The sequence below is a fragment of the Schistocerca serialis genome, chromosome 2 (genome assembly GCF_023864345.2).
Source record: "Schistocerca serialis cubense isolate TAMUIC-IGC-003099 chromosome 2, iqSchSeri2.2, whole genome shotgun sequence".
In the NCBI taxonomy this organism is placed as follows: domain Eukaryota; kingdom Metazoa; phylum Arthropoda; class Insecta; order Orthoptera; family Acrididae; genus Schistocerca; species Schistocerca serialis.
In genome coordinates this window covers 312,927,960-312,953,675 of record NC_064639.1, presented here as the reverse complement: position 1 = coordinate 312,953,675, position 25,716 = coordinate 312,927,960, and the positions used below count along the sequence as shown (strand labels likewise).

Below are 25,716 nucleotides of genomic sequence, written 5' to 3'. Positions count from 1 at the left end.
CAACGTGACACAAGTGCAATCCTTCCGCTAATTGCTGCAGATTTCAATGCTGGGCCATCAACAAGTGTCAGCGTGCTAACCATTCAACGAAACATCATTGATATGGACTTTGGGGGCCGAAGGCCCATTCGTGTACTCATGATAACTGCGTGGCACACAGTTTTACGACTCGCCTGCTCCCGTCAAAAGCGACATTTGACTGCTGATGACTGGAAACATGTTGCCTGGTCGGACAAGTCTCGTTTCAAATTGTATCGAGTGGATGGACGTGTACGGGTAAGGAGACAACCTCATGAATCCATGGACCCTGCATGTCAGCAGGAGACTGTTCAAAATGGTGGAGGCTATGTAATGGTGTGGGGCGCGTGCAGTTGGAGCGATATGGGACCCCTGTTACGTCTGGATACGACTCTGGCAGGTGACACGTACGTAGGCATCACCTGCATACATTCCTGTCCATTGCGCTTTCCGACGGACTTGGGCAGCTCCAGCAGGACAATGCGACACCCCACACGTCCAGATTTGCTACAGATTGACTCCAGGAACACTCGTCTTAATTTCAACACTTGCGCTGCCCACTTAACTCCCCAGACATACACATTATTGAGCATATCTGAGATGCCTTGTAACATGGTGTTCAGAAGAGATCTCCACCGCCCACCTCACCCCGCGCGTCTACGGATTTATGAACAGCCTTGCAGTATTCACGGTATCAGTTCCCTCCAGCACTACTTCAGACAGTGGTTGACTCTGCACCACATCGTGTTGCGGCCCGTCTGCTTGGTCGCAGGGACTCTACACGATATTAGACAGGTGCACCAGTTTCTTTGACTCTTCAGTGTAGCTTTACTGTTTAAGTTCTTTAACAGAAACAGTACATTGTTGTACAAAACAAGCATTAACTCAGAGGCTTAAGAGAAGCCTTACATGTACTAAACAAATTCAGTCGTGAGATCAGGAAACTAACCTTGCTTTAACAATTTCTAACATATTTAACTATCACTTCTTAACTACAGCGAAACATGAGGACAGTAAGGCTCATTAAATATGGCCATTAATTTATTACAACGAGGTGACCACAACTTATTTGACCCAATTTGTATAGCTCCAGTCAGTATTAGTGAAGTTAAAAATCTATTCAAGGCCCTAAAAAATAAAAATATTACAGAGGTTGTTTCTTATCTTCATCAACGATCTCCCACTATGTACAAAGCCTGAGAGCAAATTTCCTGTTTTCGCTAATGACACTACTATTCTGCTTGAAAGCCTAACAACCAGTGAACTAGAAAATAGGTGTAATGGTGTACTCATAGACATCTTGCCCTGATTTAAGTCGAACAGATGAACTCTAAATATTGAAAAAACTAAATATATGCAATTTCATGCAATTTGACAAGAAAATGAAGTAATCCGTTTGAACTGTGATAACCGAAATATATTACTTCCTGAATCTACAAAGGTAATAGGCATTGATTGCAAGTTAAATAGATCCGGGCATATTCTACAGCTTCAAAAAAGGCTCAGTGCAGTGACTTATGCCCTACACACAATTACCCCTGTCGGTGATATGAATGCTATCAAAGCTGCTTACTTTGGTTATTTTCACTCTATCATGTCATGTGGTATAATTTCTTGTGGTAATAAATCTTTAGCAAAAAAAGTCTTTATTGTACAAAAGACAGCAATTAGAGTCATGAGTGGTATTCATCCAAGATATTATTGCAGAAAGTTGTGCCAAAATTCCATATATTATAACCACTTCACAATACTTATTTTCTCTAATGGTTTGGTCTGTAAAAACCATTCTCTCTTTACATACAATGGTGCATACCATGACCACTATACAAGGTCTTAAAACGGTTTACATGTTGTTGTTGTTGTGGTCTTCAGTCCTGAGACTGGTTTGATGCAGCTCTCCATGCTACTCTATCCTGTGCAAGCTTCTTCATCTCCCAGTACCTACTGCAACCTACATCCTTCTGAATCTGCTTAGTGTATTCATCTCTTGGTCTCCCCCTACGATTTTTACCCTCCACACTGCCCTCCAATACTAAATTGGTGATCCCTTGATGCCTCAGAACATGTCCTACCAACCGATCCCTTCTTCTGGTCAAGTTGTGCCACAAACTTCTCTTCTCCCCAATCCTATTCAATACTTCCTCGCCAGCCGAAGTGGACGTGCGGTTAAAGGGGCTGCAGTCTGGAACCGCAAGACCGCTACGGTCGCAGGTTCGAATCCTGCCTCGGGCATGGATGCTTGTGATGTCCTTAGGTTAGTTAGGTTTAACTAGTTCTAAGTTCTAGGGGACTAATGACCTCAGCAGTTGAGTCCCATAGTGCTCAGAGCCATTTGAACCATTTTTGAATACTTCTTCATTAGTTATGTGATCTACCCATCTAATCTTCAACATTCTTCTGTAGCACCACATTTCGAAAGCTTCTATTATCTTCTTGTCCAAACTATTTATTGTCCATGTTTCATTTCCATACATGGCTACACTCCATACAAATACTTTCAGAAATGACTTCCTCACACTTAAATCTATACTCGATGTCAACAAATTTCTCTTCTTCAGAAACGCTTTCCTTGCCATTGCCAGTCTACATTTTATATCCTCTCTACTTCGACCATCATCAGTTATTTTGCTCCCCAAATAGCAAAACTCCTTTACTACTTTAAGTGTCTCATTTCCTAATCTAATACCCTCAACATCACCCGACTTAATTCGACTACATTCCATTATCCTCGTTTTGCTTTTGTTGATGTTCATCTTATATCCTCCCTTCAAGACACCATCCATTCCGTTCAACTGCTCTTCCAAGTCCTTTGCTGTCTCTGACAGAATTACAATGTCATCGGCGAACCTCAAAGTTTTTATTTCTTCCCCATGGATTTTAATACCTACTCCGAATTTTTCTTTTGTTTCCTTTACTGCTTGCTCAATATACAGATTGAATAACATCGGGGAGAGGCTACAACCCTGTCTCACTCCCTTCCCAACCACTGCTTCCCTTTCATGTCCCTCGACTCTTATAACTGCCATCTGGTTTCTGTACAAATTGTAAATAGCCTTTCGCTCCCTGTATTTTACCCCTGCCACCTTTAGAATTTGAAAGAGAGTATTCCAGTCAACATTGTCAAAAGCTTTCTCTAAGTCTACAAGTGCTAGAAACGTAGGTTTGCCTTTCCTTAATCTTTCTTCTAAGATAAGTCGTAAGGTCAGTATTGCCTCACGTGTTTCAGTATTTCTACGGAATCCAAACTGATCTTACCCGAGGTTGGCTTCTACTAGTTTTTCCATTCGTCTGTAAAGAACTCGTGTTAGTATTTTGCAGCTGTGGCTTATTAAACTGATTGTTCGGTAATTTTCACATCTGTGAACACCTGCTTTCTTTGGGATTGGAATTATTATATTCTTTTTGAAGTCTGAGGGTATTTCGCCTGTTTCATACATCTTGCTCACCAGATGGTAGAGTTTTGTCAGGACTGGCTCTCCCAAGGCCGTCAGTAGTTCCAATGGAATGTTGTCTACTCCGGGGGCCTTGTTTCGGCTCAGGTCTGTCAGTGCTCTGTCAAACTCTTCACGCAGTATCGTATCACCCATTTCATCTTGATCTACATCCTCTTCCATTTCCATAATATTGTCCTCAAGTACATCGCCCTTGTATAGACCCTCTATATACTCCTTCCACCTTTCTGCTTTCCCTTCTTTGCTTAGAACTGGGTTTCCATCTGAGCTCTTGATGTTCATACAAGTGGTTCACTTATCTCCAAAGGTCTCTTTAATTTTCCTGTAGGCAGTATCTATCTTACCCCTAGTGAGATAAACCTCTACATCCTTACATTTGTCCTCTAGCCACCCCTGCTTAGCCATTTTGCACTTCCTGTCGATCTCATTTTTGAGACGTTTGTATTCCTTTTTGCCTGCTTCATTTACTGCATTTTTATATTTTCTCCTTTCATCAATTAAATTCAATATTTCTTCTGTTACCCAAGGATTTCAACTAGCCCTCGTCTTTTTACCTACTTGGTCCTCTGCTGCCTTCACTACTTCATCCCTCAAAGCTACCCATTCTTCTTCTACTGTATTTCTTTCCCCCATTCCTATCAATTGTTCCATTATGCTCTCCCTGAAACTCTGTACAATCTCTGGTTCTTTCAATTTATCCAGGTCCCATCTCCTTAAATTCCCACCTTTTTGCAGTTTCTTCAGATTTAATCTACAGTTCATAACCAATAGATTGTGGTCAGAGTCCACATCTGCCCCTGGAAATGTCTTACAATTTAAAACCTGGTTCCTAAATCTCTGTCTTACCATTATATAATCTATCTGATACCTTTTAGTATCTCCAGGGTGCTTCCATGTATACAACCTTCTATAATGATTCTTAAACCACGTGTTAGCTATGATTAAGTTGTGCTCTGTGCAAAATTCTACCAGGCGGCTTCCTCTTTCATTTCTTAGCCCCAATCCATATTCACCTACTATGTTTCCTTCTCTCCCTTTTCCTACACTCGAATTCCAGTCACCCATGACTATTAAATTTTCGTCTCCCTTCACTATCTGAATAATTTCTTTTATTTCATCATACATTTCTTCAATTTCTTCGTCATCTGCAGAGCTAGTTGGCATATAAACTTGTACTATGTGGTAGGTGTGGGCTTCGTATCTATCTTGGCCACAATAATGCGTTCACTATGCTGTTTGTAGTAGCTTACCCGCATTCCTATTTTCCTATTCATTATTAAACCTACTCCTGCATTACCCCTATTTGACTTTGTGTTTATAACCCTGTAGTCCCCTGACCAAAAGTCTTGTTCCTCCTGCACCGAACTTCACTAATTCCCACTATATCTAACTTTAACCTATCCATTTCCCTTTTTAAATTTTCTAACCTACCTGCCCGATTGAGGGATCTGGCATTCCACGCTCCGATCCGTAGAACGCCAGTTTTCTTTCTCCTGATAACAACGTGCTCTTGAGTAGTCCCCGCCCGGAGATCCGAATGGGGGACTATTTTACCTCCGGAATATTTTACCCAAGAGGACGCCATCATCATATAATTATACAGTAAAGCTGCATGCCCTCGGGAAAAATTACGGCCGTAGTTTCCTCTTGCTTTCAGCCGTTCGCAGTACCAGCACAGCGAGGCCGTTTTGGTTATTGTTACAAGGCGAGATCAGTCAATCATCCAGACTGTTGCCCTTACAACTACTGAAAAGACTGCTGCCCCTCTTCAGGAACCACACGTTTGTCTGGCCTCTTAACAGATACCCCTCCATTGTGGTTGTACCTACGGTACGACTATCTGTATCGCTGAGGCACGCAAGCCTTCCCACCAACGGCAAGGTCCATGGTTCATGGCGGGGGGGGGGGGGGGGGGGGTTTACATAGTGATCTAAAACATCTAAGTCTTGCAGAAAAAGGTGTTCCCTATTTTGCCAAAAAAGTTTTCAATTTTCTTCCATCTGATATTAAAGACCACATTAATGACCCACCTCCATTTAAATATAAATTAAGAAAATATCTTATTGATAAGTCATTTTACTCTCTTGATGAATACATGAAGATTAACCAGAGTTATTTTTGTAAATTAGTATTGTCATTTGTATTTGTGTTTTGAGACTTTCAATTTCTAATGTGTTAGCCACTATTTGTCTTCCTGGTATATGATGTTGTTGTTGTGGTCTTCATGGTCAATGTATAAATACACTTTTCTTTTTATACCTTAAGATATTCTCTGTAATGTACATTATTTTATTATACACTGTTTACTGTTTCTGTGTGATAATGGAAACTTGACTTATTTCACATCCTTGTGATTCAACACAATATGGACCTGTGGAACTCAAAATAAATAAGGAAATAAATATTTACTGCAGAATCTGCTTACTTTACTTCATAGTGACTAGATATTAGCTACCTTGCTATTGGCTTATTTCTGCTGTTATGACTGCTAGATATAAACTATTCACAATATACATTTAAGTAGTGCTATAGGTGCTTTATGAAATTCTGATACTAAATATTGAGCTGGCAGAAATGTATGTTATTTTAGCAATGTTCTGAACAAACTGCAGTATGTTACTAAAGTTATGAACTAAAATCATATCATGGAAACCTTGAATTAATTGGCATAATTATTCATTTATTGTCATGCCAGTTTCTTTCAAATGTAATAGATTTTTATCTGGCAAATCTAGAAACTGCTATTTGCCTGCCATTCAGTAATACCAGTTAATTGTGGGGTCAGAAATTAATGTAGTTTTACTCATTAAACGTCTCCGTAAACAATCTGTGCGATTCACAGTACATTTTTATCGTCTGATGCACTATAGTCAACACAACTGGCTCTTTCTCCTTTATCCAAAGTTTATATTTCATTGCATAAATATTTCAGCAGATAATGATGCTAATTTTGCCAAGAAACCTTTACATACTTAATAGTGATTCTAACTAAGGTAGCTACTAAATAACCAACAATGTAACCTTTTACTTTACATTTTCCAAAGAACAATGATTATCAATACGAAATACACCCTTATAGATAAATAAAAGTTAAAGTTCTTACCTTCGTTGCTGACATGGTGTTTGACTTTTCCTTTTTTCAGTGCTTATACACGCTAGATGTGAAAGCTACAAATGTTTTGCTCATTTCCCTCTCAATGTTCCAGCTTTACCATTTACATTTCTCTTGAAGTATTCTTATGCAAATGTCCATTTGCAGCTGGCAGTTATTATATATAGAGAAATGACGCTGATGCCTTCACCATTTTCTTGCCCTCTTGTTGCGTAGTCTTCCATGTGTACTAAAACACGCTATTACATAGCTACTCTTCATGCAGCTTCTAGCACTAAAAGTCATTTCATAGTTAAAACAATTCCTTTTATTACTGTTCAGATACATACTGAGTCTCTCCATGCAGTTTTTAGCACTTTCAGACTGGTCTTACTACACTGTTCTGTTTAAATTATGGACCTACAGTGTAACGATGTAAATCCAACCACAACATATTAGATTAGCAACATATATATGTTCACCTTTCTTCTTGCTATGGTAGTGCCCACTTCTCATTTTTGACATCTTCACATCTTTGCTACACTAATACAAACTGTACAGCGCTATTATTACTACTAAGGTGGATTTGTATAATTTCTTTGTATATCATATATATTTTGCTGTAGGAGGGTAAGTCAATTACTATCTGCGAAGTAGTTATAAAATTTTATTGTAATCAAATAGGAGACTTGCAAGAACATCATTTTTCCACATAGTCTCCTTGCGTTTCAATGCACTTGGTCCATCGTTGTACAAACCTTCTGATGCCCTCATAAAAGAAGGTTCTCAGTTGAGCTGCGGGTCAAGAATGCACCGCTTCTTTCACTGCCTCGTCCGAGGCAAATCGATGGCCCCTTAATGCCTGCGTGGGCCAAATAAGTGACAATCAGAAGGGGCAAGATCGGAACAATATGGAAGATGATCCAGATGATCCAGTACTTCAAATTTGAGTTTCTGGAGCGTTTTAGCAGAGTGGTCGGCAGTATGCGGATGGGCATTGTCGTGCAACAACACAACACCTTTTGACAGCAATCCTCGGCGTTTGCTTCAAATTGCAAGCTTTAGCCTGACAGTAAGTATCTCACTGTAACGTACACTGTTTCTTGTTGTGCCCCTTTCTCTGTAATGTTCCAGTACTGGACCTTGTGCATAAAAAAAACCGTAAGCATCAGTTTTGGGTCTTGAACGATTGGATCTTGAACTTTTTCTTGCATGGCGAATTTGGATGTTTTCATTCCATACTGAGCTGTTTACTCTCCTGCTCGTAATTATGGATCCATGTTTCGTCCCCAGTAATGATTCTCTCTAAGAAGTTGTCCCCTTCATTACCATAGTGATCCAAACGTTTTTTGCAGATGTCCAAGCGCGTTTGTTTATGTAACTATGTAAGTTGTTATGGGACCCATCTTGCACAAACATTATGAAACCCAAGTCTTTTGTGGATGATTTCATAGGCAGAACCATGACTAATTTGCAGAAAATGTGCCACTTCATCAATATTTAATCGTCTGCCTAAGAGAATCATTTCACATGAATGCTCAATGGTTTCTTAATTTGTGGTGGTAAAGGGTCGTTCGGCACCTTGTAACACTTGTACAACCATTTCGAAATTTTTCAATCCATTCGTAGACATTCCGTTGTGGCAAAACACTATTCCCGTAGTGTGCCGAAAGTCTTCGATGGTATGCCTTCCGACCACAAAAAACGGATCACTGAATGTTGCTCTTCTTTGGTGCAAATAGACAGCAGAGCAGCCATGATTAACAGCACGGCAGCGATAACAAAACTAACCTAGCAGCTTGACAAATGCAAAGATATAACAACAAATAAACAAAGCATGTGTCATCAACATAAAACGACAGTACTGCCAAAATAAACAATAATATAACTAAATTGCGGACAATAATTGACTCACCCTCGTATACAGACACACACACACGTTTGGTAGATATATTTACAGCAATGCACACACAAAATTACAATTATTGTAACTTCATAAAACTACATAAAACATTTTTGAAGAAACTGCTGCCATAGTAGTTAAAAAATGTACAAAACTTTGTTGGCATCTAATGTAGGAAATTTTCATATTACCATTACACACAATTACAAGTAATCATCTTCGACTACTTCAGTAATACTGTCACATCAGTCTAAATTACACAAAAAGTATATGTCAGAAGAATAATAATAAATACAAGAATATAATATATCATCATAGTGTGCAGTTCAAAGGTCACAGCAGTTGATAACTTGTTATTCAGCTTCATCACTGTGTCATATTTTCCACACAATTTTCTAAATTTTAAAATCCTTTCCATGAGCAGCCTAATGGCAGAAGGGTATCTACATGTACACAACTACCCCATTTCTGACAGAGGGTTCTTCGAACCAACTTCAGACTATCACTCAACTGTTCAAAAAATGGTTCAAATGGCTCTGAGCACTATGGGACTCAACTGCTGAGGTCATTAGTCCCCTAGAACTTAGAATTAGTTAAACCTAACTAACCTAAGGACATCACAAACATCCATGCCCGAGGCAGGATTCGAACCTGCGACCGTAGCGGTCTTGCGGTTCCAGACTGCAGCGCCTTTAACCGCATGGCCACTTCGGCCGGCCCACTCAGCAGTTACATACTCTAATAATGCATAGGATAAATGAACACTAAATCTTTCCACAGTAGCTCTGATTTTTCTTATTTTATTATGATGGTCATTTCTCCTTACGACGCTGCTGGTGGTAATCCGCTTGCTGATCTCTCATTTATTTTTTTAGCATTATATATAATAATAAACAACATTGCTCACACATTCACATTGACAAAATAAAGGAAATGAAATTTTCCAAACCCAGAGCTGAGCTGACAACACATGTTGTGGATCTTCTTCGCAGGTGAGTTTCCTTACCAGGTGTCACTGAAGCTGGTCTTCTCAGGTAGCCGTGTACACACCTGTGGTGGCTCCATCCTCACCAGCAATGCTGTCCTCACGGCTGCACATTGTGCTATCGACTCTGGATCCTTAGTTGTAAGTATACCTATGGAAATGTATTACAGTACACTGACGTTAATTTTTCCCCCCAGAAATTTTGATCAAGTTGAAGGCTTTAACCTGCATGTTCGATACCTGAAACATTTATAATCCATACATATCATAATAATGGATGTACACTGAAATGAAAAGAGTCATGGGATAGCGATATGCATATATACAGATGGCGGTAGTACCACATACACAAGCTATAAAAGGGCATTGTATTGGCAGATCTGTGATTTGTGTGAAAAGGTTTCCAATGTGATTTTGGCTGCACAACAAGAATTAACGGACTTTGAACGCGAAATTGTAATTGGAGACAGATGCATCAAACATTCCACTTCGGAAACCTTGGGGAATTATAAGTATTCTGAGATCCACAGCATTAAGAGTGTGCCAAGAATACAGAATTTCAGGCATTACTTCTCATCATGAACAATACACTGACACATGGCAATCATTTAACGATGGAGAGCAGCGCCGTTTGCACAGAGTTGTTAATGCTAATAGACAAGCAACACTGCGTGAAATAACTGCAGAAAGCGATGTGGGATGTCCGTTAGGGAAGAGCAACGAAATTTGGCGTTAATGGGCTATGGTAGCAGATGACTGATGTGTGTGCCTTTACTGACAGCATGATATTGCCTGCAGCGCCTCTACTGGGCTTGAGATCATATCAGTTGGACTCTAGACAACTGGAAAACCATTGTCTGGTCAGATGAGTCATGGTTTCAGTTGGTAAGAACTGATGGTATGTTTCCAGTATGGGGCACACCCCACAAAGCCAACACGGAAATGTGCATGGTGGTGGTGGCGGCTCCATAATGTTGTGGGCTTGTTCACCTAGAATCGACTGGGTCCTCTGTCCAACTGAACCTATCACTTCTAATAACTTCACTGACTGGCAGTGGTTATATTCAGTTACTTGGAGGCCATTTGCAGCCACTCATGGACTTCATCTTCCTAAACACCCATGGAATTTATGGGTGACAATGTGCCATGTCAGAACATTCTGGAGGGTTCCTGTGATTGATTTTACCCCGTCATGAATCCCATCAAATATTTATGGGACATAATCGAGAGATCAGTTTATGCACAAAATACTGCACCGACAACTCTTCCACAATTATGGATGTGTGTAGCGGCAAATGGCTCAGTATTTCTCAAGGGACTTCCAATGACTTGTTTAGTCCATGCCACATCAAGTTGCTGCACTATGACAGGCAAAAGGAGATTCAACACGATATTGTGAGGCTTCCATGAGTTTTGTCCCCTCAGTGCATGAATGTGTGTATGTTCCACATTTCCTTCTAAACCAGTGGACCGATTTCAACCAAACTTGGTAGAGTTATCCCTTACTGTCAGGCAACAATCGCTGTGGGTGTCAGAATCATATACCCATCGTAGTTCAGGAGATAAAAGTCACAAACAATCAGATGCATGAAAAACTTCAGCATTGTGCATGACATTTAAAGCTATTACTTCTGTACTACTAATTTATTTGCAATGAATTCTGCAGACAGTATCCAGATATTCTACTAAATGCACCTACAAAATTATGTCACAGGCTGACCAGGTATCCCAGTTTTACCAGGACAGTGCTAATTTTCACATAAACGTATTGAGGCCCCGAGAAAATCATTCAGAACACTTAACTGTCTCGGTTTTTAATCGAGAAACAAAATGTGTGCAATAATATTTCCCATTTAATTAAATATTTGTGAAAAAGAAAGTTTCCTAGGAGTAGAAAATTGTAGAAATATATAATTTTGCGATACCCCCATAGACTTTCCGCATTTTGTTTAACTGGTCTTCATGTGGAAAGAAAGGGAAAAGATATATTGAAAAGAAAAGCAGGTCTTACCCACTGGCACTTCTAACTTGCCTACTTTATGGCGCTCGAGACAAGTAAAACCAGAACCAAGGGAGGTACAAAGGAGCATCACAAACCATTCCTCCTAACGGGTCTGCAGCCATATGTAAGTTAATTTTGTGAAGGATGTGAACGATGCTTATCGGATATTGTACAGCATGTATGCACGCTTGCCCAAACAGTCTGCAGTAAATGGGGCGCTAAACTGTAGTATGAAATGTACAATCTGTACCTGATTACTGATTAGTAATATTACATAGTTTTTAGGATTATTACAAAGTTTTTAGGATTATCATCAATTTGTACCTAGTAAATGTCTAAACATTGTAGAACATATATAAAGGATATTACGATAAAAAAGTATGTATCAGTATTTTTTATTTCTGAAAAAATAGTTTTATGTATCAGTAATTCACTAAATGTTCCTTTCCAGTTCAAAAAATGAAGATACATTCTTGCTATGAGTTTTTCAGTTGCTGTATCGTCATAGGCATATTATCAATTTCAAAATATCATGGTAACTGATGAGAAAGGTAAGCGTAAGTTTAATAATGACGTTGGGTATAAAATACACACATCAAAAATAGTTTTGGATCACCCCAGTTCCCAGAACCCTGAAGATAGACGTTGACTGTGGATATTGTATCACAGACACAGTCCATTTGACTGTTCAGAGATGTCACTAAACCCGCCGAAAGATGTAAACAGCTATGCATGAGCAGCACCGATTAGATGGAAGGTGTCCGACAGCCGATCAGTTCCAGTCATTCCATCAGGATGGAGATACACGGCTTTTGTTGTCAGTAGTTCAACCATGCCTAGACGGCCAATACAGCGGTTCGCTCGCATCCGCATTGTTACTTTCTGCAAGGAAGGGCTCTCAACAAAGGGAAGCGTCCAGGCGTCTCTGAGTGAACCAAAGCGATGTTGTTCGGACAGGGAGCAGATACAGAGAGACAGGAACTGTCGCTGACAAGCCTCGCTCAGGCTGCCCAAGGGCTACTACTGCAGGGTAAGGATTATGGCTCGGAGGAACCCTGACAACAACGCCACCATGTTGAATAACGCTTTTCGTGCAGCTACAGGACGTCATGTTACCACTCAAACTGTGTGCAATAGGCTGCATGATGCGCAACTTCACTCCTGACGTCCAATACATAGGTCTTTGCAACCACGACACCATGCAGCGCGGTACAGATGAGCCCAACATCATGCCGAATGTACCGCTCAGGATTGGCGTCACGTTCTCTTCGCTGATGAGTGTCGTTTATGCCTTCAACCAGACAATCGTTGGAGATGTGTTTGGATGCAACCCGGTGAGGCTGAACGCCTTAGACCCACTGTCCAGCGAGTGCAGCAAGGTGGAGATTCACTGCTGTTTTGGGCTGGCATTATGTGGTGTCGACATACGCCGCTGGTGGTCATGGAAGACGCTGTAACGGCTGTACGATACGTGAATGCCATCCTCCGACCGATAGTGCAACCATATCGGCAACATATTGGCGAGGTATTCGTCTTCGTGAACGGCAATTCGCGCCCCCATCGTGCACATCTTGTGAATGACTTCCTTCAGGGTAACGACATCGCTCGACTAGAGTGGCCAACATGCTGTCCAGACATGAACCCTATCGGACATGCCTCGGATAGATGGAAAAGGGCTGTTTATGGATGACGTGACCCAGCAACCACTCTGAGGGATCTACTCCGAATCGCTGTTGAAGAGTGCGACAATCTGGACCGACAGTGCCTTGACGAACTTGTGTATAGAAAGCCAAGACGAATACAGGCTGCATCAATGCAAGAGGACGTGCTACTGGATACTAGAGGTACCGGTGTGTACAGCAATCTGGACCAACACCTCTGAAGGTCTGGCAGTATGGTGGTACAATATGCAATGTGTGGGTTTCATGAGCATTAAAAAGGGCAGAAGTGATGTTTATGTTGATCTCTATTCCAGTTTTCTGTACAGATTCTGGAACTCTCGGAACCAGGGTGATGCAAAACTTTTTTTGATGTATGTATAAACACAAATATCGCGGTTTCTTTTATCTTTGAAATCTGGTCAGCCTAATCATGTTACGAAAAACCTCATCGGCCTCATTTCAGCAGATATGACGTCATAAACACTCAGATGAGTGAAAAATTGCCGCATTCTTCAGGACGTTAAAATTTATTGCTTATTTACTCCTAACTATATTTGCAATTCATTTTTCAGACAGTATTCACATATACTTGTGAATGTACCTGTGACACGTATGTCAGGAGATATGACATAATAAACACTGAGATGCATGAGAAACTGCCACATCATGCAGGACGTTTAAATGTATTACTTCTTTATTACTAATTCTATTTGCAGCATATTTCACCGACAGTATCCACACATGCTGCTGAACATAGACCTAGATAACATAGACCACGCACGCATCAATCTCTTCCATCGTGACGTGTGAAACCAACATCTAACAGTAAGTCATGTGACTCGAGGCAGCAAGCCGAATCTCTTATCATTTCGCGTTATGCGTAGCGGAGCTGACAGTTCTTCTCATTTATAGCTGAAATCAAGCATACATTTTAACAACAAAATGACTTGTCGAATTCCTATTTTATACAGGATGTTACAAAAAGGTACGGCCAAACTTTCAGGAAACATTCACACACACAAAGAAAGAAAATATGTTATGTTGACATGTGTCCGGAAACGCTTACTTTCCATGTTAGAGCTCATTTTATTACTTCTCTTAAAATCATATTAATTACCGGTGTGTACAGCAATCTGGACCAACACCTCTGAAGGTCTGGCAGTATGGTGGTACAATATGCAATGTGTGGGTTTCATGAGCATTAAAAAGGGCAGAAGTGATGTTTATGTTGATCTCTATTCCAGTTTTCTGTACAGATTCTGGAACTCTCGGAACCAGGGTGATGCAAAACTTTTTTTGATGTATGTATAAACACAAATATCGCGGTTTCTTTTATCTTTGAAATCTGGTCAGCCTAATCATGTTACGAAAAACCTCATCGGCCTCATTTCAGCAGATATGACGTCATAAACACTCAGATGAGTGAAAAATTGCCGCATTCTTCAGGACGTTAAAATTTATTGCTTATTTACTCCTAACTATATTTGCAATTCATTTTTCAGACAGTATTCACATATACTTGTGAATGTACCTGTGACACGTATGTCAGGAGATATGACATAATAAACACTGAGATGCATGAGAAACTGCCACATCATGCAGGACGTTTAAATGTATTACTTCTTTATTACTAATTCTATTTGCAGCATATTTCACCGACAGTATCCACACATGCTGCTGAACATAGACCTAGATAACATAGACCACGCACGCATCAATCTCTTCCATCGTGACGTGTGAAACCAACATCTAACAGTAAGTCATGTGACTCGAGGCAGCAAGCCGAATCTCTTATCATTTCGCGTTATGCGTAGCGGAGCTGACAGTTCTTCTCATTTATAGCTGAAATCAAGCATACATTTTAACAACAAAATGACTTGTCGAATTCCTATTTTATACAGGATGTTACAAAAAGGTACGGCCAAACTTTCAGGAAACATTCACACACACAAAGAAAGAAAATATGTTATGTTGACATGTGTCCGGAAACGCTTACTTTCCATGTTAGAGCTCATTTTATTACTTCTCTTAAAATCATATTAATCACGGAATGGAAACACACAGCAACAGAACATACCAGCGTGACTTCAAACACTTTGTTACAGGAAATATTCAAAATGTCCTCCGTTAGCGAGGATACGTGCATCCACCCTCCGTCGCATGGAATCCCTGATGCGCTGATGCAGCCCTGGAGAATGGCGTATTGTATCACAGCCGTCCACAATACGAGCACGAAGAGTCTCTACATTTGGTACCGGGGTTGCGTAGACAAGAGCTTTCAAATGCCGCCATAAATGAAAGTCAAGAGGGTTGAGGTCAGGAGAGCGTGGAGGCCATGGAATTGGTCAGCCTCAATAATCCATCGGTCACCGAATCTGTTGTTGAGAAGCGTACGAACACTTCGACTGAAATGTGCAGGAGCTCCATCGTGCATGAACCACATGTTGTATCGTACTTGTAAAGGCACATGTTCTAGCAGCACCCCGTATGAAATCATGATAACGTGCTCCATTGAGCGTAGGTGGAAGAACATGGGGCCCAATCAAGACATCACCAACAATGCCTGCCCAAACGTTCGCAGAAAATCTGTGTTGATGACGCGATTGCATAACTGCATGCGGATTCTCGTCAGCCCACACATGTTGATTGTGAAAATTTACAATTTGAATCGAGGAAGTACAGTACATATTGACGAAACTAAAATGAGCTCTAACATGGAAATTAAGCATTTCCGGACACATGTCCTCATAACATCTTTTCTTTATTTGTGTGTGAGGAATGTTTCCTGAAAGTTTGGCCGTACCTTTTTGTAACACCCTGTATAAAATGTTTTACTACGCTTTTATAGGAAATAAAATCTGTTTGTATCCATAATGACCATTTTTCGCATAATAAGCGTTTATATTTTATGATTTTTCTTAATGCAGTGCAGATGCCAAAACAATGGACATAACACATTCGAAAATATTGTAGAGAATTCTTGTAGTGAGTTAGATATTAAAGTTCTGTCATTTTAAAAGATTACTTCAAATGGCTCTGAGCACTATGGGACTTAACTTCGGAGGTCATCAGTCCCCTAGAACTACTTCGGAGGTCATCAGTCCCCTAGAACTTAGAACTACTTAAACCTAACTAACCTAAGGACATCACAAACATCCATGCCCGAGGCAGGATTCGAACCTGCGACGTAGCGGTCGCGCGGTTCCAGACTGTAGCGCCTAGAACCGCTCGGCCACTCCGGCTGGCAAAACGTTAGTCTTTCATCGAGTTTTACACGTAAGGACCAACATATATTCTAACTTTCAACTAAAGGAAATATATCTGCAAGCATTTTAAAGTAGTTCACTTTCAAAACAGAGATTTTCGTCAGTTTATCTAATCTGCAGGATACAAAACAAGACTTATCTGAGGCATATGTGATGGCATTACTTCTGCTTCTAGTAAAAAGCTCACATTTAATCTGTAACAAAAATGTCATAAATTGTGCACTATAAATGTGTAGTGACATACTCATTACCCAGCTTCGTGCCTCGACTCATGAGACTTATATGTTGGTTTCAGTAAAATGACGTCATGTTCAGTCTATGTTGTCTATGGTCCATGCTGCTGAAGGTAGCTACACAAATATATCACTGTACGCATAGACCATATATATGGTCTATGATTGTAAGCCATATAATTCAAGAGATATGATGTCTTAAAACATCGAGATGTGTAAAAAGAACAATGCCACATCATGCTTGAAGTTTTGATACACTTATTCTTTACTACTAAGATACTCCTACAGTCTTGTCAGCTTAAGGAACTCTCTGACACCTTGCAGCGCTTTTGACAGCTTTCAACTGCGAAATGTAGGCGAAAATAGTAGCCGCCTATAGAGCTACTATCTTATCACCCAGTGCTTCGCTTCCACAGACTGTATGGTCTGCACGGATTTTTTTTCTCTTTGACTGAATTTTTGTACTGTTCATGAATTGCATGCCTACCAAAAACCTCTTCACGCTCATTAAGACCATGGAAGCATGGTGTTTTCCGAATGTACTTCTGACCAAAAAGCGATTCGGGTACCTGGACTCTAAAGTTTTTCGTTAATCATGCCTTTTGTATTCTTATGCTGAAATTTTCATGGGTACTTTCATCCCTAACATATATTTCTTTATATCTAACCAAGAAGTGAAATACTAGTTTTCATAGATTTAACTTTAAAATTTTTTAATAAAACAAATTATTTTCTTAAAAATTTTCATCCCTCAACAAGTTTGTTTGTAAGGCCATCCTCCACAGCAAGCATATAAATACTTGTTTTGTAAATAAAACTGCCTTTTCCTGCTGCTAGTTGCTTTATTTATCCCATATGCGTTTCGCCTTCTCCTGTTCTAAGGCATCATCAATGGGATATATAACGATACATTTATAGATGTGAGGAAACGAAGATCAGCAAATCGTAAGTAATTACTTTTTTACAAAAAAAAAAAAAAAAATTGCGAAGTGAACTGTTTAATAATCTAAAACTAACAAGACTGTATCGTTATAGATCCCACTGATGATGCGTTAGAACAGGAGAAGGCGAAATGCGTATGCGGTAAATAAAGTAACCAGCAGCAGGAAAAGGCAGTTTTATTTACAAAACAAGTATTTTCATCCCCTCTTTCACCTCCTTAGGGGCTGAATTTCCAAAAACCGTGAAACATGTATTTTTTTGTTTTTAACTGAGAAGTCAAATGCTATTTTCATAGCAGTAGCTTTAAAAATGCTGTAATAGTTCTGTAATGCTTTATTTTCCAGAAAAGCTTTCAGCCCCACTAGGGCTTAAATTTTCAAATTGCTGAAACATTTATTATTTTCTTTATTTCTTACCAAGAAATCGAATACCAGGCTTCAAAACTGCCTTAACAGCGGCATATTTCCAAAAAACCTTTCATACCCTATCCATTCTTAAAGAATGCCTACACTGTAAGGTCAGCAGGCTCTCCAAACTTCAAGTTTCTGTCTATAGCTGTTTCAGCTGGGCGGTGATGTCAGTCAGTCAGGATGTTGCCTTTTGTATACAGAGAAGAGGTATTGCCATAGTCTTCTACAAAATTGCATTGTAGTCATGCGAAGCAGCTGCTCCCAGATGGCTGAACATGTAACTAGAAGTTCTGAGTTAAATTAACATTACAGAGAATTTTTATTTTCGACACATGGAAATGAATTTTTTTTAAATATTTCACTACAAGCACAGTTCATTCTTTAAACAGTTTTTAGTGTTGCTAAGCAATAGCCATCCAATATGTTTTAAATGAACACACGGTAATTTGACTGTACTGTCGAAATGGAGGGAGAGGGGTCGAAACTTTTCTAGCCTAACAAATAAAGAATGACAGAAAATTCATAATACCAATTTTTTTTCAATGTAATAACCATGTGCACTAATACACTTGCGCGTACACTCAGATAACTTCTGCAAATCATTCAAATACAAGGTCTTCAATTTCGAGCCCAACCAAGCGTTCACAGCATCAATCACTGCATCATCATTGTCATTCCGTCGTCTTGTAGGCTTGGGAAAAGAAAAAAAGCATATGATGGAGCCAAATCTGGAGAATATGGCGGATGACAACTATTCGAACCTGCAGTCACGCAGAGTTTCCAATGTTGCGAGGGCTCTGTGCCCCAATTCGTTTTTCTGATGCAAAAGAACTCCGTGCGCCAATTTTCTGCACCTTATTTTTCTTTATACCTTCTCTAACATGGTGCAGGAGGGTGCAATAGTACGATGCATTAATACTTACGCCGTTTCGCAAGAAATCCACCATAATTACCTCTTCTGCATCCCAGAAGACCGATTCCATCACCTTACCAACTGATTTTTGCACCCGCAATTTTTTTGGGGTAGGGGATGAAGGACATTGCTATTGTTGTGGCTGTTATTTTGTCTCAGGATCAAAGTGGTGAACACCCATTTCACCCAATGTCATACCTTGCAAGAAAGCCGTCTTCACTCGCTTCAAATTGGTGGACGATTTCTACAGAATACTGCACACATTCCCGTCTGTGTTCTGCATTCAAGTCTTTCGGCACCCATCGAGATGAAACTTTCTGCATTCCCAAAATATCGAGAACAATGTCATGAGCACACCCATGGGAGATTCCAAATATGGTTTAAAATATGGTTCAAATGGCTCTAAGCACTATGGGACTTAACATCTATGGTCATCAATCCCATAGAACTTAGAACTACTTAAACCTAACTAACCTAAGGACATCACACAACAAATGTGGTTTAAATGTGCTGCAACGTTGTTCGAGGATCCTGCAAAATTGTATAGTGAATTGCAGTCACTGTTTCATCGGTGGTGACAGTACAGGCCTTCCGCTCCTTGGCACATCTTCCACACTCGTTCTTCCACGTTTGAAGTCAGACAACCAGTTTTTCACTGTTGCATAAGACGGAACACTGTCCTTAAGTGTATTCCCCATGTCTTGCACAATTTCCTTGGCGTCATTCCCTTCAAATAAAGATATTCAATCACAGCACGATTCGTGATTCTCTCAATATTTACCATTTTGCTTACACTACGGTATACAACGCTTTTTTCATAGCGGTAAAACTAACGAAGCTGGAGCCGCGAAATCTGACTTGCATACCCACAAAGGGTCAACATAAAAGTAGTTGTTTGTGCGAGACATTACGGTAACTATTTCGGGCTAGAAACTTTTCGACCTTGTGTGTTGAAACTTCACCCAATGCGTCAGATTTATTGAAATATAATGGAGATCATCTTCTGTTATTGCGGAATATTTTCCTTAATTATTCTGAGTAAACATGACTCGGGATGCAAAAAGTCAAATTGCTGTTACTTTCAAGTTTACTGTGCAACATGTCTCTTGTAAGTTACATTAATTTGGAGGAACCAATGACTGCAATTTATAGGCAGAACGGTTACAAAATATACCAGGTATACCAAAGAGATTGCTTACACTATGCTTGTCTGCCCTTTTCTGGTGTATCGCTGTGCAGTATGGGATCCGCATCAGATAGGATTGACGGAGGACTTCGAAAAAGTACAAAGAAGGGGAGCACATTTTCTATTGTCTCGAAATAGTAAGTGCCACAGATATGAAACAATAGAGAAGTAGCTTAAAGGTGGTGCGACGAACCATCTGCCAGGCACTAACTAAATTGTGAACTGCAGAGTAATTGTGCAGATGTAGATGTAGAGGATGTCCACCAGTACAACAGCATTTTATATAACACTACAGTAAAAGCAATTTAAGTCTCTCTACAACTGAGAAGGGAACAATATCATTTGTCGTCAGTATGAAATAGATTTATTTGATGCTAAGAGTACATGAAAATAATGATTTCTCCATGACACATCCTGTTATCAAACCAGTAGCTTATCTGGGTGTCATTACCAAAAGAACGTCAAGAGCCACATGGCATATTTTTTTAAAGAAAACAATTCATTATTAACGACATGTTGAGAACATTCATGTAAAATCCAGCCCAACTCTTGCAAAGAATTTTGTAACTTATCATAGTTCAAATGTATGAGGGCTAATCCGAAAGTAAGGTCTGATCGGTCGCGAAATGAAAACCACTGTGAAAATCAAAAATGTTTTACTTGTAACACTTTCCAACTACTTCTAGGCACCGCTCCGACTCAGACGTCTGTCGTAGCGTTGTACCAACCCCCTTCTCATAGAAGGCAGCTGCCTATGCTTCCCAACAATTGTCTACGCTGGTCTACAACGCGTTGTCTGTGCCAGAATGTTGTCTTCATAGCCCGTGGTTCACGTGAGCAGAGATGAAACTCAGGGGAAGCCAGTTACGGATTGTATTGTGGGTAGTCAAACATTTCCCATCAAAAACGCTGCAGGAGCGTCTTTATTGTCCCTATAAAGTGCAGCCTAGAACTGTCATGAAGGAGGAAACACGTGACACTTATATTACGTGGGCTGCATGACATCAGGCGTAACCTTTCGCCAGGCCCTCATACTTGATGGGAGACACTATTTTCTAGCATCTTTGCGTGTTCACTGCGCACTCAGAGCTGAAAAGAGCGAAATGACGCAGTCGATGGCCGCACTAGAGACATTGGGCAACGCATCTGCGTAAAGCGTCATTGGATTTTCACTTTGGATTTCATTTCATGCCTGATCTGACCTTGCTTTCTAAATAGCCCTCATAATATTGCATACTTTATTTCAAATATGGCACAACTAATTTTAATGAACAATACAATGGAATGACTATGCTTTTGATGTCTTCACATAATTATGAAAAATTTACATTGAGTATACTGAAAAGAGTATCAATTAATCAGATAGCAATAGAAAAGCCTATTGGTACCTCTTCGGCACGCTGAAAAGTGAACTAAATCATTGAAACAACCATATCAACTTGGTTTTACTTGTATCGTCAACTCTAATTAGGGTGTTCAAAAAAATGGTTCAAATGGCTCTGAGCACTATGGGACTCAACTGCTGAGGTCATCAGTCCCTTAGAACTTAGAACTAGTTAAACCTAACTAACCTAAGGACATCACAAACATCCATGCCCGAGGCAGGATTCGAACCTGCGACCGTAGCGGTCTTGCGGTTCCAGACTGCAGCGCCTTTAACCGCACGGCCACTTCGGCCGGCTAGGGTGTTCACTTCTTGGCTGTGGAAGTGGGTAACCCACATAATAACGACGTCTGAAACATTTCTAGCAAAGTTCTAACAGTACAAACTTGGGAAAATGGTGACAGATAATACTCGCAAACTGTTAACTTTCTCACAAAGCATACGACGAACTGCCTCACATGATCAAAAACTAATTACACTCAACTCCGAATGAAAAATAACGTTGTTGATGATGTAGTGATTCGTTGACAGGCTGTGGCTGGAGAATACGACTTGGCTAGCAATGATGGGAGCGAGCAGGAGATACAAGTCGCAGACCAGATCGTGCATCCCGACTACACTGGGTGAGTACGCACTGGGAATTCTTGGCGCAATGCTTTGAATAAAACTACGACATTTTCAGGTTCCGTAGCTCGTCATGAGTCACGAGTTACCGGTACTGATATTCCACTCTGTTACGTTAACTGTCACATCCATCAGTTACAGATTTATTGTAACTGAAATGTTAATTTAACTTACGGGACCACATATGTCAGAGTCTAAATTTTTGCCTGTAGTTTCGTCATAAGAACACGTAAATGTAATAAATCACGCTGACTGCATAACTGCACTGTAAGAGTAAAATTAATACCCACTTGCATGTCTAGATGAACAGATATGAAATACCACTGACAGCCCTCTGAAATAAATTCTCTGTAAGAGACTATGATGTAGAGATGTAGAGTGACATGTGAAAGTTTGGGCGAGTCCAGGAGGCACCCATGGTTAGCCAAAGTGGTTAAGGCAGTGGTCGTCAAACTGTGACCCACATCAAGTATTCATGTAGTCCTTGCCTCTTAGGTATATTTTATAATAGTATGCATCTACCAACTAAATGCTGAATCCAGAAACGTCCACCAACGTCAAGAGCATCTTACGAGAACGTTTGTCCTGCTTAGTTCCAAACAAAAATATTTACAAGATTATTAAAATTTTAAAATGTGCTTAATTTTGGTGAATTTGGCAGTGAGATATGAAAACTTGGCCACTTACCTTGGGGGCAGATGCGTAAGTAGCCTGGCCAATGCAGCCAGTGCTGACAACTCACAGGAATGCACAACTCATAGCGATCAACTGCTGTAGTAAAATTTTGACATAGATGTAAGATTGATTCTTGAATTTGCATTACAGAGATGGTCATCTTAAAATGCAGTACTTGTTTATCACATGAACATTAAATTAATTATGGCTGTTGTGGTACAACACAATGAGTAGAAGGAAACTGACATTCAAAATATTTAGTAATCACGTGTTTACATATTCCACAATGCATTTCAGTATGTGTACAATTACTGTTATTAATCAGTTAATCATCCACTCATGCAGAAAACACAACACCACTTCATCAGGCAATTACACAACTGCCATCCATCTGGATTCCCTTGCTTTTGTCCTAGTTTTGTGGTCGTCTGGGGACATCCTGGGGGAGGGGGCTGAGTGTTTGTATAATTGTCTGGGGTAGACGAGGACCTTTTTTGTGCCTAGCAAAATTCAATTAATTCAAAATAAATAAAGATCAATAAATCTTAGTTAAAGTCACTAAATGAAGTTGGTGCACAGGTAGATTAATTTGTTTTAAATTGTAAAATATGTTTAATTGTTCTCCTATACACATACTTTCCATACTGGAAAGTAATATGTCCAATAATTTGAACCATTTCAACAGAGAATAAGGTGGCAATCTGCGGACCTATCATTGACAGACTGTATGTATCGAATCTGATCCAAACATCTATGGTTCTCTGCGGTCAGCAATTTAAGTGATTTCAAGACTAGGTAACAGTGTCACAATTTTGGACTCATTGAGAGTGGTAGCAATGGTTTGATTTGATTTGATTTATTATTTGGTCCTATTGATTACATATTATGCAAAGGGTGTGCTAGTAATATAGGATAAGTCAAGTGAAATAATACAAAATTATGTGAGAATTTTATATATCATACAAATACTTATTGTCTATGAACGAGTGGCTGCAGACAACATTACAACCTGCATTTTACTGGTATATCTTCAAGTAAATGCTTATAATAGCAGAATGTATAGGAATACTCATTTTTATCACATTGCCACAAATAAATAGTGAAATTTACATTTTGTCACTACGAAGTAAATTGTTGTTGTTATTGTGGTCTCCATGCTACTCTGTCCTGTGCAAGCTTCTTCATCTCCCAATACGCACTGCAGCCTACACCCTTCTGAATCTGTTTAGTGTATTCGTCTCTTGGTCTCCCTCTACGATTTTTACCCTCCACACTGCCCTCCAATACTAAATTGGTGATCCCTTGATGCCTCATGACATGTCCTACCAACCGATCCCTTCTTCTTGTCAAGCTGTGCCACAAACTCCTCTTCTCCCCAATCCTATTCAATACTTCCTCATTAGTTACGTGATCTACCCATCTAATCTTCAGCATTCTTCTGTAGCACCACATTTCAAAGACTTCTATTCTCTTCTTGTCCAAACTATTTATCGTCCATGTTTCACTTCCATACATGGCTACACTCCATACAAATACCTTCAGAAACGACTTCCTGACATTTAGATCTATACTCGATGTTAACAAATTTCTCTTCTTCAGAAACGCTTTCCTTGCCATTGCCAGTCTACATTTTATATCCTCTCTACTTCGATCATCATCAGTTACTTTGCTCCCCAAATAGCAAAACTCCTTTACTACTTTAAGTGTCTCATTTCCTAATCTAATTCCCTCAGCATCACTCGACTTAATTCGACTACATTCCATTATCCTCATTTTGCTTTTGTTGATGATCATCTTATATCCTCCCTTCAAGACACTGTCCATTCTGTTCAACTGCTCTTCCAGGTCCTTTGCTGTCTCTGACAGAATTACAATGTCATCGGCGAACCTTAAAGTTTTTATTTCTTCTCCATGGATTTTAATACCTACTCCAAATTTTTCTTTTGTTTCCTTTACTGCTTGCTCAATATACAGATTGAATAACATCGTGGAGAGGCTACAACCCTGTCTCACTCCCTTCCCAACCACTGCTTCCATTTCATGTCCCTCGAGTCTTATAACTGCCATCTGGTTTCTATACAAATTGTAAATAGCCTTTCGCTCCCTATATTTTACCCCTGCCACCTTCAGAATATGAAAGAGATTATTCCAGTCAACATTGTCAAAAGCTTTCTCCAAGTCTACAAATGCTAGAAACGTAGGTTTGCCTTTTCTTAATCTAGCTTCTAAGTAAATTAAAATACAAAGTAAGTAAATGAAAATACAAAATTTTTAGCACCATCACATTAGTAAGTTCAAGTGGAGACTTAATAGTGTAGAATAAATGGTAGTACACATTTTAACCTATGATATAAATAAATTTAAATTTTATCACTATAATTTTTGAAACTTCCCGGCAGATTAAATCTGTGTGTTGGACCAAGACTCGAACTTGGAACCTTTGCCTTTCATGGGCAATTGCTCTACCATCTGAGCTACCCAAGCACATCTCAGGTCCCACCCTCACAGCCTTACTTTTGCCAGTATCTCGTCTCCTACCTTCTAAACTTCACAGAAGATATCCTGTGAACCTTACAGAACTAGCACTTCTGGAAGAAAGGATATTGCGGAGACATAGCTTAGTCACGGCCTGGGGGATGAATCCAGAATGAGGTTTTCACTCTGCAGCAGGGTCTGCACTGATATGAAACTTCCTGGCAGATTAAAACTGTGTGCTAGACCTAGACTCGAACTCAGGACCTTTGCCTTTTGTGGGCAAGTGCTCTACTTTCTGAGCTATCCAAGCACAACTCACGTCCTGTCCTCACAGCCTTACTTCTTCCAGTAACTCGTCTCCTACCTTCCAAACTTCACAGAAGATATCCTGCGTACCTTACAGAACTAGCACTCCTGGAAGAAAGGATATTGTGGAGACATAGCTTAGTCACAACCTGGGGGATGGATCCAGAATGAGATTTTCACTCTGCAGCAG

The 25,716-nt window shown here is 39.9% G+C and overlaps 1 protein-coding gene across 8 annotated transcripts in view; it reads left to right on the top strand.

The window, feature by feature from the left end:
- The window catches only part of LOC126457100 (trypsin-1-like), a 44,314-nt gene that overhangs the window by 5,543 nt on the left and 13,055 nt on the right, over nt 1-25,716 (top strand). For all 8 annotated transcript variants that reach the window (XM_050093137.1, XM_050093132.1, XM_050093131.1 and 5 more), the window contains 2 exons: nt 9,457-9,590; nt 21,978-22,069. In XM_050093137.1, the coding sequence (XP_049949094.1) occupies nt 9,457-9,590; nt 21,978-22,069 (226 nt within the window). The remainder of the gene's footprint in view (nt 1-9,456; nt 9,591-21,977; nt 22,070-25,716) is intronic.